Below are 16,929 nucleotides of genomic sequence, written 5' to 3'. Positions count from 1 at the left end.
CTTCTCAAGTTCTAAACATGGAGTTATTGATATTGCCATAAATATCCCTAAATGTATGTCTTCCCCCATCCTTCCCATTCAGTACCAGGACTCCTTTGGGACATTCAGTGTCCCCCATCTTCTGTCTGTTAACTATACGTATGACCCTTGTCCCACCATCATCTAGTGTTCCTTGAGCTAAATCATTATGAATCACACAAATGGCAGGCTGCCCCACTCTGGCTACTCTTGCTAAAGGGGGGAGTTTATTCTCCTCAGAGGACTAATTCTGGTACTATAAGTGGTTCCGGAAAAATTCTCTACCCAGTATCCCCAATCAAATCTCATGGCTTCTTCCCAAGTTACCGGAATGGCTATTAAGGGTATCCCTGATTCAGCAGTCATTGGCAAATGTGTACACACCCCACAGTCAGTCTCATTGTTAACTCTTGCAATGGCCTTATGAATGGCAGGTATAGCATTCTTTCCTTTTATCTCATGTCCATAGTCAGTGATGTGAGTCTCCAGCATAACAGGAGTTAAGACAGAGATCAGGATCCAAAGTATCTTCATTTTCTTCACGGGTAGAGAAGCTCTGCTTCTTTCCGGCTTAGGTGGCAACTCACCAGGGGCTTTATTGTATCCTTTCTGGCAGTCACGGTCCTGTGAGCAACACAGGTAAGGTGGTCTGCAGGATGTCCTCGGGTTCACTCCGGGGCGGGTCTGATCGGACCTCTTTTGCAGTGTGATGCTTGTACTCAGGTGGATCTTTTGCCGACTCTCATCGCTGTCGGAGTCGTTAACAGCACCTGGAATGGTCCTTCCCACTGCTCGGACAAAGAACTGCAACGTAAAAAGTTTATCATCACAAAGTCACCAGGCATTAGGTCATGGCAGGCCGCAGGACTGCTTGGTTGTTGAGAAATGACAGCATTGTGAATTGTTTTGATCTGTCTGCTCGCTCATATTAATCAAATATTTAACAGTCACATCTTGGGCGGTAGAGAGGTCTGGCGCTGGGACCATCATAAGATTAGGCAACTTTCCAAATAGGATTTCATACGGGGAAAGACGTAATGGCCCCGTGGGCGTGGTTCGGATAGAATGCAAAACAAGAGGCAAAGCCTCAGGCCACAAGAGTCCAGTTTGTTTGGTACATTTTTGCAATTAATTTTTCACAGTTTGATTTAATCGTTCAATTTTTTGCACTTGACTGGGGGTGGTAGGGCACATGTAATTGCTGCTTTATGCCCATCATTTCACACATTTCTCTGCATACCCTTCTGGTAAAATGCGTACCTTGGTCAGAAGAGATTACCTGGGGAAGTCCATACCTGCAGACTAAGTCCTGTACTATCTTCTTGGCTGTTATACTAGCTGTTGCTGTGGCTACAAGCAATGCTCCACCCACCTGCTAAACAGTTAAAGTCACAACATACTGCAATTGTCTTACCTTTGGGAACTGAATGTAATCAATTTGTACCCCCTGAAATGGTCCCTCTGTGGCGGGAAGGTGTGATGGTATTGTAGGCACTTTTCTACCTGGATTGTTTTGGAGACAAATTAGACAGACTTCACAAAATTTAGAAGCCAATGCAGAGAATCCAGGGGCGTACCAGTAGGTCCTGACTAAATTAGTCATTGCAGTTTTAGGTGCATGGGTGAGGCCATGAGTGACCTGAGCCAATGCAGGTAAAAGTGATCTGGGGGCCACTGGCTTGCCTTCTCTATTGCGCCACAAACCATCAGCATCTGGCTGGCATCCTTCCCGCTCTCAGGTGGAGATTTCCTGTGGACTGGAGGTTAATTGCATAGAAATCAATGCTTGTGTATCAGGTATACATATTTCAGACATTACATACACTTGTTCTTTTAACATAGCCGTGGATTTTGCTATTCGATCCACTCTGGCATTTCCTTTTGACACCTCATCTCTGCCAGAAGTGTGGGCCTGGCACTTTATGACAGCAATTTGTTCAGGTTCCATTACTGCTTCTAAAAGCTCTCGCACCTTGTCCGCATGCGCTATAGGTTCTTCATTAGATGTTATGAAATTTCTCAATTTCTACAGACAAAGCTTGCAGCACACCAAACGCATAGTGCGAGTCAGTGTAAAGTTTACAACAGTGTCAGATTACAATATTTCCCTTTGCTAATTTGCAAGCTCAGCACTTTGAACTGGGTGAGGGCCTGGCAGGCAGAGGCGTAACTAGGGTTTCTGGAGCCCAGGGCAAGATGGAAAATGGCGCCCCCCACTTAAAAAAAAAAAAAACACGTTTTAGCAGCGCAATACAGAATAGCAGTTGATTGGTTACAAGGATCCTCTGATTTTGCAAATACTGATTTGGAACAAGCCTTTTGTCCAGACATTCTCCTCCCTAGTTTACTACATATGAAACCCACTACATATCCTCCACATGTGGCCTGTAACCTATTATTAATTAGTACTTGTATGGCATGGAGACGATCTCGCTCCCGGATGGGCATCTCGACCCATACCACACTATTTCTTCCACTATCACACAAGGACTTTCAAATGCCTTACACTACTACATCTACTGTGCTTAGGGACTGGTATTTTGGAGGTTTGCGCTTAATTCACCAGATTATAGATCCAACTTCCCTTAAAGTGCTCTCCCACGGTTGCTTGGTGGAAAAATTCCCTAATTTATATATCCCCCTTTTTCTTTATTTTCAGATACGTAGTTATGCTACAAAGGTGGTGTCTAAATTGTCTATATCTGACAAGGCGAATGTGCTGGATGGTGCGCTACGTTGCTGCCCAGGGAGGGGTTGCTCCACATCTGTTATTTATGTACATATCAAACGATCCGTGAATGTTGATACTCTGTCTACGGGTATGGCTAAGTGGACAAATGATTTTCCATCTTTACCTTTCAAATCTATACTTGATGCCTTTGTACGGCTTAACAAACTTTTGATTTCAACATCTTATGCAGAAATGACGTATCAGATCTTACATAGATCTTATATTACACCTAAGTTGCGCTGTCTCATGGGTATATCATCGACTTCTGCCTGTTTTAAGTGTCAAGCTCCTGATGCAGATCTCTATCATTGTTTATGGAGCTGCCCTGAGGTGGCCAAGTTTTGGTCGCTTGTACAGAATTATATTCAAAACACCCTGGGTATATCTTTCGCCCTTTCTCCTGAATGGGCCCTTTGGGATATATATCCGACTTCTAGTGGGAAACCGCCCATGGGACACCGCAACTTAATAGCAAAAATTGCTGCCGCAGGGAGGAAGACCATCCTCTCACAGTGGATATCCTCAGACACTTTGACCCTTACGTTATTACTGCCTAGAATCACTCATTTATTCAATATGGATTGGTTGGAAATGTCCATTAATAAGGAGGCGAGGGCAGACAAATTTTTTAAAACCTGGTTGCCTTATATAAAAACTTTGCCTCGGGCCCAAAGAGATATAATGCGGAAAGGTGTATTACTTACCTCCTGGTACAACTTGGAGATGCTCTCCTCGAACTGCCCTCCGTTTTGAGCTCTCATTGACACTGCTTAAAATTGATTCTGTTGTTGCCTTTTGATTTGATATGTGTTTTTGCGCGATGTGCGGGACGTGTAACCACCTCAATATTCATTTTTATCTGTTTACCTGATATATTTCATGTTTGCTTTAATTCATTTGCTGTTGCAGATATACTTATTACTTATGCATATATTTTTTGTATGTTGTGCATTTCTTCAATAAAATGTTTAAAAAAAAAAAAAAAAACACTAAAAGAAGCATGTGCGCGCGCCGAAGGCGCACACGCCAGAAAATGGGCGTGGTCACACTCAAGAAGGGGTGTGGCTACGTTCCAGAAGGGGTGTGACCACTGAAAATGGCCCACAGTGCCAGTTACATTGCCCCACGGTGCCAGATACATGCCCCACGGTGCCAGATACATGCCCCACGGTGCCAGATACATGCCCCACGGTGCCAGATACAATGCCCCACTCAGTGCCGGATACAATGCCCCACTCAGTGCCGGATACAATGCCCCACTCAGTGCCGGATACAATGCCCCACTCAGTGCCGGATACAATGCCCCACAGTGCCAGTTACATGCCCCACAGTGCCGGATACAGTGCCCCACAGTGCCAGTTACATGCCCCACAGTGCCGGATACAGTGCCCCACAGTGCCGGATACAGTGCCCCACAGTGCTGGATACAATGCCCCACAGTGCAAGTTACATGCCCCACAGTGCTGGATACAATGCCCCACAGTGCCAGTTACATGCCCCACAGTGCCGGATACAGTGCCCCACAGTGCCGGATACAGTGCCCCACAGTGCCAGTTACAGTGCCCCACAGTGCAAGTTACATGCCCCACAGTGCTGGATACAATGCCCCACAGTGCCAGTTACATGCCCCACAGTGCCAGTTACATGCCCCACAGTGCCAGTTACAGTGCCCCACAGTACTGGATACATGCCCCACAGTGCCAGGCCCCCACCGTTCCGCCGCCAGACCCCCCCTGCCCCATCACTCACCTGTGAGGGGAGGAGAGCGCAGCGCAGCGCCTCTCCTTTCCCTCGCTGCTCCCTCCGGACGCCGGCGACTGTCTGGCGCCGGTTCGCTAGCCAATCAGAGCTCGCGGACCGGCAGCCAATCAGGAGCCGGTCCGCAAGCCCTGATTGGCTAGCGCCAGAGACCGGACATGGCAGCACTGCTGGCAGAGCTGCTAGTGCTCCCAGTGGCGGTGAGGGGAGGGAGAGACCCTCACATATAGGGGTAACGGGGCGAGTGGGGCATGATGCCCTGGACGCCGGCGGCGCCCCCCTCTCCTGGGCCTGCCAGGGCGCCCAGGGCACGTGCCCCACTCGCCCTACCCTAGTTACGCCTCTGCTGTTAGGGGTCTGGCTTCCAGCGTGTCAGTCTGTGTACACACAGCATATGCAGACCCCAGGCTGACATCTTCTCATCGTAATCAGCTTTCATCTACGAACAGTGTTAAATCTGCATGCAGGATGGATTCATCAGTGAGGCCAGGGCTGTGTGTCTTGTGTGTCCCCACCTTCCCCCTCCTCCCTCTGAGTCTGGAAAGACTCATCCCTTATAATCAGAAGGGTGGTGGGATTCAATGTATTGCAGCGCTGGATAATGAGATTACTGGGTGCTAGCAAAGTCAGTTCCCCCTTAGTGAGCCGTGAAGTGGTTAAATGTTGTGTCTGCTTGCAAGTAAGTAAAGTAGCTACCGCATGAGGCACATACAGATACAATGGTTGATTCAGGACAATATCTGCAGATTTGTGAAATAAGATTGCGGCAGCAGCCACTGCTCGCAAACACACCGGAAAGGCTCTGGCAACTGGGTCCAAAACCCCACTGTAGTATGCCACAAGGCGTTGTTTATCGCCATGCCGCTGAGTTAACACACCTGCAGAATGTCTCATCGCTTTATGACCAAACAGGGACAAAGCTTGTTCTAATGTGGAATGCCTAGCGCTGATGATGGTGTCAATGCCTCTTTTGTCCACAATTGCTCAGGGATTTCTGAAAGCCAGCCTGGCAGCGCCTGTGAGACAGGCATAAGCCTGTTGTCATCATACTGCCACAGGGCGTCTCGTACAGCATCAGTGTGTTGCTCTGGAACATGCAGAGAGAATCCAGCAGGCGAGCAGCTGATATAACATCGAAGTTTTGCGAGGAGATCGCGACTAAGCAAACTGACAGGGGCACTAGTGGACAACAACAAAAAGCGTGTTTGTAAGAGGACATAGGAGTCAATTTACTAAGGTGGGAGATTTTTAGAACTGGTGATGTTGCCCATGGCAACCAATTAGATTATATCTATTATCTGCTAGAAGCAGCTAGATAAATGGTAAGTAGAATCTGATTGGTTGCCATGGGCAACATCACCAGTTCTAAAAATCTCCCACCTTAGTAAATTTACCCCATAGCGTGACAGTCAAGGGCTCTGAAAGCGTCATTTCAACGGGACTGTTTGAGATTCCTACTGCAGTGACAGTATTGTCAGAGGTAGGAAAATCCTGACTACCTGCTATTGATAAAACAGAGGCTCCGGTGTCTATTAAACAAGAAATTGGCTTATTATTTATTATGACATTTACCATGGGATGATTATCTGTAGCCAATACAGGATACACCGGAGCCTTGACTTTCTGTCAATCTCTATTCCCGGGACGGTGTCTAAAGTCCCTATGATTGTAGTTGTCAGATGATTTAAGTCTCCCCTGCACGGAGGGATTTTTACAATCATATGACAAGTGTCCCTTTTCCCGACAGTTGTAACACAATATATCTCCGGGGAGCGGGCCCCCTCCCACTGGACAGTGCCTTGTGTACTGGCTGACCACTTTGCTCAGCTGCTTTAATCTGCATATTCATTCATTTCTGTTGTCTGCTTATCCTTTTTCACTAAACTATTTTCAAAATCAATTATGGCAGGGAATGTTTTGTTAAATGCTGTTTCTAGTTCTAACCATTTGGCAACTAGCTGATCACTATTAAGCTTATCAGCAGTAGAATCCTATTTTAAATTGCTGCATCAGGGACGTATAATCATTGGGTTTAAATACAGCAAGTAATAATTGCAAAACATCTCTATATGTGGGCCGGTGAATATTTTTAGTTAGAAATAAATGATCCCACACTGTCCTGGGATCTTTTCTAGGGTCGGGCATCTTTTCTGCTAGGGATCTAAGGTCTGATGCCATCCAGGGAACATGCACGGAGTATGTAACAGCCGGCCCCACACCCCCAGCTGGAGGGGCTGTGATAAGCCTGACCGGGTATAAGGTCGGATGCAACGCACCAGGATCTGCAGGGGTTAAGGTCTGCGGTATCATGCGTTGACCTCTACCTCTGCCTAAAAGTATTACAACGTAGTCCAGTGTCCCTGAACATGAACTGAAGTTTCCTGTAGTGTAGTGTTATCAGGGGTGGTCTTCTGTATGCCGGCGGCCAGGCTCCTGACGTCCAGCATCCTGGCGCCGGAATCTCGACCGCCGGCATACCGACATTTATTCTCCCTTGTGGGGGTCCACGACCCTCCTGGAGGGAGAATAAATAGCATGGCGCAGCGTGGTGAGCGCAGCGCGCCTGCAAGGGGCTCATTTGCGCTCGCCCAGCTGTCGGTATGCCGGCGGTCGGGATTCCGGTGCCGCTATGCTGGTCGCCGGGAGCCCGGGCGCCGGCATACACTACTACACCCGTTATCAGAGAGGGAAGAAATGGCAGCAGCAACTTAAGGGGTTTCTATGGACCGTTCACCCTCTACTCTTCTTATAGAGGAAGCAGCAGAGGCAATGATCAGGGAAGTGTCTATTGCCAGTGTCCCTTAACTCTGGGTTCTCGATAATCTGATGCAAATGGGGGTATAATGCCTCCTCCCTTTTTCTAATTTCCTTAACTGTGTGTTATTAAGACCGTATTTTTGCTGCATAAGGCAGAGGGTTTTGTATTGGAGGTGACAATAAAAGTGCATCAGCTACACACAAACAATAAAATTTACATTCATTGCAACTTATCAACTTATTTCCTATATTATTCAAAACATTTGCATGAAAGGTACCTGTAAAAGGAAAGGTTAGATAATTCTGTGTTCTCTTATTCCATTCTTTCAAGGATTTCACCGCAATATCACCATACTCGCAACTCCTAACACTAGCCGGTGCACTCAGAGAGAATCACTCTTTGTGGACTGATTCTGCCCCATTTGCCTTACCACTAGTGTACACAATTTTATCTCAAAAACTGTCTCTCACAAGCAAATGGAGTCTCCTGCCACAGCAGGGAGATGAATCAATTATTTTCAATACAGTAAAGTATACCCACAAGCGTCACGTCTGACGAGAGTGCTAAACCTCTCTCTCCTCAGGCTGTTATAAGTTTCTCAACAAAAATGATCACACAGCTCTATTTCCTATCAAGTACTCACAATACCTGCTATGAGAGATTGTCCCACAATTTTCCTTATACCTTCATCATACCTTGGGCAAGAAAAAGTCACACAAATATATCTCTTTCCCCCCTGCGTTATAAAGGCAGATATGAGAAGCTTTACCTTTTCTCCGTCCCTGGCACGGGTACAGAGTTCAGTTTACACACATGTACTCAGCGTCATTCATCTCTTACATACATCACAACACAAAATACTTGTAGCAGCTAGTAGCAGCTATTGCATCAGTTTAACCCTATACATTTCCAACCTTCAATGCTTATTAACACAACTGTAAGTTATACAATGTATACCTTTTATATTATTGATGGAAAAAATAAGGTTAGAACCTGAAAATAAGGTAAAAGCAATATATGCACAAGTTTGAGTATTGCAGTAAATAGAAATAGTAATGCTTTCTGGAAAGAATGGTGTTAGATGTTAGTCCTAGAAAAAGAAGTATTATTCATACATTTCATACATATCTATAGCCACAGAAAAATATGCTTTTTCGTCTACTCCTTACCTCAGGAACGAGGTTCTTTTTGGAGCGAGACGTGCTGTATCGCTATGCCGCAGAAAAAGGAAGGTGTGATGAAAGTTTCTCACCTTACAGCGCTGTTTAGTTTCTGCGGCAGAAGACCCAGCAGTCTTGTTGTCCCGTATGCGAAGTGAGTTGTCCGACCGGGCAGAAAACACCAAATGTAATAGCAATCAATCGAGGAGATACGCAGGATCAGATGAAAAAGCATATATGGTTTATTTTGCATCTAGGCCCAGATGGGTGTCAGCAGAGCACGCAGGCTCAGTGAGACAATTTGCGTTGCAGTCATTACAGCTTATATAGTATACAATACACATAACATCAGAAATGGCTTACGTGACCGGGAACACAGTTCGTCTTTATTACAGTCATCCAAATACAATACTTATTCATAATTATGGGCCAGGAATGACCCCGGGCAGTCACTTAGGGGCCACGAGTTAGTAATAAAGCACTATACACCACTCTCAGCCCCCTAATGACGGAAAGTGGCCCTTATCAGTAGATACATACACATAAAGCACAATTAACAAAAAGCAGGTGCAGAGAAAAACAACACTTATACATGGTTCAGAATATATGTTTTCTGCACCTAGGAATATATTGATACATCAAGCTTTTAACCCTATACGCATTCAGTCCCAGTATAAGGGGTCCAAATTTCTCTGACAGTTGTTTTTGTAACCCCCCTTTCAGTAATTATAAGTTGGTGTGTTGGAACCCGGCATTTTAAATACAATCTAGTGTCGTGTCTCCTTTCCCTGCTAAGGTTATAAAGTGTATTTCAATCACACGTGTAGCTGCTAAGTGCTCAACGCGTGTTTTTGGGTGTGTGCGTGCTGCGTGTACTTTGTACAGCCAGCGCGGCGTTAGTACGGGGCCTTGTACGCAATTATTGTAAAAAGTACGTAGGCTAAGGATTAATTACAGTGGCCGCAGCAGCTACATTTAAAGTGTATTGAATGTCTTTTCAAAGTGTTGCTTTTAGTCCTGTATGTAAATCAGCATTTACAGAAATGTATCTGCCCAGTGGAGGAGTCAGGAGACATCAGCCCCTATTATACTCCTGCTCTCTCCCTCACATCATGTCACTGTGTTACCAGCCCAGAGATCTGACCAGTCTCCTCCCCACACTCTCTGGTGTATCTCATACATCAGGAGCCATCAGTCTTTATTATAGTCCTGCTCTCCCCCTCACATCATGTCACTGTGTGTCACCAGACCAGAGATCTGACCAGTCTCCTCCCCACACTCTCTGGTGTATCTCATACATCAGGAGCCATCAGCCCCTATTATACTCCTGCTCTCCCCCTCACATCATTTCACTGTGTGTTACCAGCCCAGAGATCTGACCAGTCTCCTCCCCCCACTATCTGGTGTATCTCATATATCAGGAGACATCAGCCCCTATTATACTCCTGCTCTCCTCCTCACATCATGTCACTGTGTGTTACCAGCCCAGAGATCTGACCAGTCTACTCCCCACACTCTCTAGTGCATCTCATACATCAGGAGACATCAGCCCCTATTATACTCCTGCTCTCCCCCTCACATCATGTCACTGTGTGTTACCAGCCCAGAGATCTGACCAGTCTCCTCCCCACACTCTCTGGTGTATCTCATACATCAGGAGCCATCAGTCTTTATTATAGTCCTGCTCTCCTCACATCATGTCACTGTGTGTTACCAGCCCAGAGATCTGACCAGTCTCCTCCCCACACTCTCTGGTGTATCTCATACATCAGGAGCCAATTAGCCCCTATTATACTCCTGCTCTCCCCCTCACATCATGTCACTGTGTGTTACCAGCCCAGAGATCTGACCAGTCTCCTCCCCACACTCTCTGGTGTATCTCATACATCAGGAGCCATCAGTCTTTATTATAGTCCTGCTCTCCTCACATCATGTCACTGTGTGTTACCAGCCCAGAGATCTGACCAGTCTCCTCCCCACACTCTCTGGTGTATCTCATACATCAGGAGCCAATTAGCCCCTATTATACTCCTGCTCTCCCCCTCACATCATTTCACTGTGTGTTACCATCCCAGAGATCTGACCAGTCTCCTCCCCACACTCTCTGGTGTATCTCATACATCAGGAGACATCAGCCCCTATTATACTCCTGCTCTCCTCCTCACATCATGTCACTGTGTGTTACCAGCCCAGAGATCTGACCAGTCTCCTCCCCACACTCTGGTGTATCTCATACATCAGGAGCCATCAGCCCCTATTATACTCCTGCTCTCCCCCTCACATCATGTCACTGTGTGTTACCAGCCCAGAGATCTGACCAGTCTCCTCCCCACACTCTCTGGTGTATCTCATACATCAGGAGACATCAGCCCCTATTATACTCCTGCTCTCTCCCTCACATCATGTCACTGTGTTACCAGCCCAGAGATCTGACCAGTCTCCTCCCCACACTCTCTGGTGTATCTCATACATCAGGAGCCATCAGTCTTTATTATAGTCCTGCTCTCCTCCTCACATCATGTCACTGTGTGTTACCAGCCCAGAGATCTGACCAGTCTCCTCCCCACACTCTCTGGTGTATCTCATACATCAGGAGCCATCAGCCCCTATTATACTCCTGCTCTCCTCCTCACATCATGTCACTGTGTGTTACCAGCCCAGAGATCTGACCAGTCTCCTCCCCACACTCTCTGGTGTATCTCATACATCATGTTCCATCAGCCCCTATTATACTCCTGCTCTCCCCCTCACATCATGTCACTGTGTGTTACCTGTCCAGAGATCTGACCAGTCTCTTCCCACACTCTCTGGTGTATCTCATACATCAGGAGCCATCAGCCCCTATTATACTACTGCTCTCCCCATCACATCATGTCACTGTGTGTTACCAGCCCAGAGATCTGAGCAGTCTCCTCCCCACACTCTCTGGTGTATCTAATACATCAGGAGCTAGCAGCCCCTATTATACTCCTGCTCTCGCCTCACATCATGTCACTGTGTGTTACCAGCCCAGAGATCTGACCAGTCTTCTCCCCACACTCTCTGGTGTATCTCATACATCAGGAGCCATCAGCCCCCTTATTATACTCTTGTTCTACCTTCATCATGTCACTGTGTGTTACCAGCCCAGAGATCTGACCAGTCCCCTCCCCACACTCTCTGGGGTATATTGTACATCAGGAGACATCAGCCCCTATTATACTCATGCTCTCCCCCTCACATCATGTCACTATGTTACCAGCCCAGAGATCTGACCAGTCTCCTCCCCACACTCTCTGGTGTATCTCATACATCAGGAGCCATCAGCCCCTATTATACTCCTGCTCTCTCCCTCACATCATGTTACTGTGTGTTACCAGCCCAGAGATCTGACCAGTCTCCTCCCCACACTCTCTGGTGTATCTTATACATCAGGAGCCATCAGCACCTATTATTCTCCTGCTCTCCTCTCACATCATGTCACTGTGTGTTACCAGCCCAGAGATCTGACCAGTCTCCTCCCCACACTCTCTGGTGTATCTCATACATCAGGAGCCATCAGCCCCTATTATACTACTGCTCTTCCCCTCACATCATGTCACTGTGTGTTACCAGCCCAGAGATCTGACCAGTCTCCTCCCCACACTCTCTGGTGTATCTCATACATCAGGAGCCATCAGTCTTTATTATAGTCCTGCTCTCCTCCTCACATCATGTCACTGTGTGTTACCAGCCCAGAGATCTGACCAGTCTCCTCCCCACACTCTCTGGTGTATCTCATACATCAGGAGCTATCAGCCCCTATTATACTCCTGCTCTCCTCCTCACATCATGTCACTGTGTGTTACCAGCCCAGAGATCTGAGCAGTCTCCTCACCACACTCTCTGGTGTATGTAATACATCAGGAGCCAGCAGCCCCTATTATACTCCTGCTCTCGCCTCACATCATGTCACTGTGTGTTACCAGCCCAGAGATCTGACCAGTCTTCTCCCCACACTCTCTGGGGTATATTGTACATCAGGAGACATCAGCCCCTATTATACTCATGCTCTCCCCCTCACATCATGTCACTGTGTTACCAGCCCAGAGATCTGACCAGTCTCCTCCCCACACTCTCTGGTGTATCTCATACATCAGGAGCCATCAGCCCCCTTATTATACTCCTGCTCTCTCCCTCACATCATGTTACTGTGTGTTACCAGCCCAGAGATCTGACCAGTCTCCTCCCCACACTCTCTGGTGTATCTCATACATCAGGAGCCATCAGCCCCTATTATACTCCTGCTCTCCTCTCACATCATGTCACTGTGTGTTACCAGCCCAGAGATCTGACCAGTCTCCTCCCCACACTCTCTGGTGTATCTCATACATCAGGAGCCATCAGCCCCTATTATACTTCTGCTCTCACCCTCACATCATGTCACTGTGTGTTACCAGCCCAGAGATCTGACCAGTCTCCTCCCCACACTCTTTCAGTGTATGTTATACTCCATTCCAACCTTCATAGTATTTTTCATTAAACATAAAAGCAATGCCAGAACTATCGTACTGGTTAATGTCAGTTACAGAATTATACAATGTACCATGTAACATCCTTGGTCTTCTCGACTCATTTATAGTAATTTGCCATTTTTGAACATAACCTATACAATATTTAATTTGTTTCATGAAAATTCATATTTGCATAATGTATTTTATTTCCAGCAGATGGACACACAAGCAGAAATATTTCAGAAGGACATCTAACGGTAACCCCCGGATTGTGAAATAAAAGATGACAGTAGACAGGATTCTCCAGGAGATAACCCCATTACCCCAATTTTACATCCAGCTTTATCAGTTGATACCTCTGATCCTGGGAAATGTTTTCCTGATCATTCTGATATTGGTGCATCTGTTACAGCTCTGAGAGTAGATACAGAGTTTCCCTGTTCTATAGATGCCAAATGTTTTACACAGAACACAAACCTTATTACTCATCAGAGAGGTAAGGCAGGTGAGAGGCCATTTCTATGTTCTGAGTGTGGGAAATGTTTTATACGGAAATCACTTCTTGTAATACATAAGAGAATACATACAGGTGAGAAACCATATTCCTGTTCTGAGTGTGGGAAATGTTTTACATACAAAACAACTGTTGATGAACATAAAATAAATCACACAGGTACATCTCAATTTCCATGTTCTGAGTGTGGGAAATATTTTGCATGGAAATCAGATCTTATTACACATCAGCGAAGTCACACGGGTGAGAAGCCATTTCCATGTTCTGAGTGTGGGAAATGTTTTGCACTCAAATCAGATCTTATTAAACATGAGAGAAGTCACACAGGTGAGAAACCATTTCCATTCTCGAAAGTATGAGAAAAAAATCAGCTCTGTTGCACACAATAGATATCACACAGGTGAGGAACCTTTTTAATCTCATCACTATTGCCATGCAATGTTCCTCTAAAAGTCCTGTCCTATCTCCTATGCTTTTTGCAATATACCTGCTGCCACTAAGTGAAACAATCAGACGTCATGCCCTTGTCTACCACTGCTGTGTAGATGATCTGTCTGTTGCTCCGGGTATTGAGAATCAAATGCCAATCTTAAATGGCTGTCTAGCTGAGCTCCAGGCGTGTGTGATACCAGTTGTCTGTGACTCAGTCCTGGTGAAACAGAAGTCATTATGGTAGAAGCTCACCAAAAAAGGGCAGGTCTACAGCATTGCCAATCAACTGAACTTATGCATGTGGGTATCATAGGATTCATAGAAATTGTAGTGAGATAACCAAAAGTCAGAAACAAATAGAATTTTATGGCAAATGCTTTTTAGAAAATTGTTATCCAAAAACCGTAGTTGAACAAGCATCAAAAGAGGCCCTAAGTCTGACCAGGGAGGAATTATTAGAATATAAAAGTAAACCTGATAATAGACCCGAAGGGAAAGACACTTTATTATTCATTACGAGGTATAACACTTATGAAAAGCTCATCAAAGAGGTCCTGAAAAAGCATTGGAATAATTTACTCCTAGACCCCGGACTTGGAGGTGTATTACCACATGAACCTCAGGTGGTCTTCAGAAGGGCTCAGAATTTTAAGGACGTTTTGGCTCCTAGTAAGGTCACTACAAGAGAGACAAGGAAGCCCTTAGATTGTCATGGGTGTATTCAATATGGTAAATGTGAGCATATTGAGGGTAATTCAGACCTGGTCGCTGCTTTGATTCGCATCGCAAGTGGCGTGTCACGATCCGGGTATCTGGACGCCATTTCTTACCCATCAGATGCCTCCTAAGGCTGGCTCAGTGCTCCAGGACCGGATCCCATCTGAGTAGATAAAGACAACCTTTCTGTCAAACTTGACAGGTGGTGACACCCCTTTCTCCTAGGCTCCCCCCCCTTTTAATATTAAATGATAGTGTTTTATATCGCTTTTATATAAATTTATAGTGTTCGATATTAAACCGTATTAAAAATTGTTGCGTAACACCAGTCACAGAGTGTCACGCAACACCAGTCGCAGAATGTCACGCAACGCAGCGCGTCAAATCAGGCGGATGAAAGATGCATATTACACAGTGTTAAAACCAGGTAGTTACAGGCAGTCTTATTTCACTATTTTGATTAGGCTGTACACATTCAAACATCACACATTCCAGCAGTTTAAACATCAAGCTTGGTACACGTGGTACAGATTTAAAAAGCATGATGACAGGTCATTTTAAATGTCACAGAAGCCCTCAGAAGTACGATGTACAATTTGACCATGTCAAGCATGATGACAGGTCATTTTAAATGTCACAGAAGCCCTCAGAAGTACGATGTACAATTTGACCATGTCCATTTCTTAGACGCACGGGATCATCACACATGGCACTAATTTAAAAGGTCATTTTAAAATGTCACAGAAGCCCTCAGAAGTACGATGTACAATTTGACCATGTCCATTTCTTAGACGCACGGGATCATCACACATGGCACTAATTTAAAAGGTCATTTTAAAATGTCACAGAAGCTCTCAGAAGTACGATGTGCAATTTGACCATGTCCATTTCTTAGACGCTCGGGTTCATCACAGGTCATTTTAAAATGTCACAGAAGCTCTCAGAAGTACGATGTACAATTTGACCATGACCATTTTCGATTGTTATCTCTGTAGCGGAACATTAGCACCACCTACAGGGTTATGTGTTGACTCAAATCGGATTTTTCCATCTTTTGGATTAATTACATACCATAATGAGATATCATGGTGATGCGGTCCTAAATCTAAGCACAGAATGCATTTATATTGCATGTGCGCCTTATACACACAACCTGAAAGTAATTTTAGACAATATTTTTTATAACTTTGTGCATTAAACAAATTGCGTCTACATTCACACAATTCATTTATGTTACATGTACACACAGCCTGAAAGTAATTTTAGACAATATTTTTTATAACTTTGTGCATTAAACAAATTGTGTCTACATTCACACAATTCATTTATGTTACATGTACACACAGCCTGAAAGTAATTTAGCTACAAATCAGTAAGCCAGTGTATATTTATGGAATCATAAAATAATTTTGTATTCATGTACATTAGTTCATAAGAACTTCTGTATAATGCTTTTTATGAATTAATTTTATTATTAAATAATTTTATGAGCTTTTTATGAACCTCATATTCTACAGTATAAGATATACCATTTGGAAGGACTGCCGTTCAATCTATACAAGTAGTTTAGACCACTCAGGAATTTTTTTTTATTTTTTTTTTATTTTTTTCTTTCTTCTGTATATATAATATAAATGTATTTGGTATGCGTTTGATGCGCTGTGTATGACATTTAAGAACCAGCTAAAAGATTATATCTTTATTGTAACTGAAAAGAATTATCACAATTACTAAATTATAGACTAGAGTTTATATGTTTAAAAGTCCCGCCCCAGCAGATTGGAAATGTGGGACGGCATAGCACAGAGTGGTGGGGTCCATTTGGCTCACAGCCATGACTATAAGAACAGGACACATCACTGAAGTGCACTGAGAAGAAATTTCAACTGAAGCTGTACCGCTATACACACTTGAAGTCATAATGGTAAATATGATATTCTTTTTTATTATTATTAATATTATTATCATAATTATTATTATTATTATTATTATTATTATAATATTTATACATATTGCATTTTTTTTTATTTTTTTTTATTTTACAAATATGGCTCTGAAGGCTGTTTAAATATGTGGTCTCTATGCCGCGATATACACACTGTTACACGATTCTGCCCTGCCATTGCATCCTTTGTTTTTAGGCATACATGCATAATATGTTAATATTTCAAACCTATTGGACAGTTGCAAAGCGCAGTATGAACTCATATGTGTAATGCTACGTTTTTACTCCTTCTTTTTGTGAGGGTATACCCACATTGATGTTGCTGTTTAGCGATGCATTGTAACACATAAAACATATAGCTATGAATTAATGTGATTAAAGTGCAAACAAGTTGTATAAAATGTTAGGAAGCACCATTGGGATC

General features: G+C 44.5%; 1 protein-coding gene across 1 annotated transcript in view; it reads right to left on the bottom strand.

The window, feature by feature from the left end:
• Window positions 1-16,929, bottom strand: part of LOC134983660 (uncharacterized) — a 211,576-nt gene that overhangs the window by 85,869 nt on the left and 108,778 nt on the right. Inside the window, exons 6-7 of the mRNA XM_063949327.1 lie at window positions 1,433-1,521; window positions 713-822 (exon numbers count right to left, since the gene is read on the bottom strand). Of these exons, the coding sequence (XP_063805397.1) occupies window positions 713-822; window positions 1,433-1,521 (199 nt within the window). The remainder of the gene's footprint in view (window positions 1-712; window positions 823-1,432; window positions 1,522-16,929) is intronic.

Source organism: Pseudophryne corroboree, assembly GCF_028390025.1.
Source record: "Pseudophryne corroboree isolate aPseCor3 chromosome 3 unlocalized genomic scaffold, aPseCor3.hap2 SUPER_3_unloc_20, whole genome shotgun sequence".
Classification (NCBI taxonomy): domain Eukaryota; kingdom Metazoa; phylum Chordata; class Amphibia; order Anura; family Myobatrachidae; genus Pseudophryne; species Pseudophryne corroboree.
Note: the sequence above shows the minus strand (reverse complement) of the source record. Positions and strands in the feature narration are given on the sequence as shown.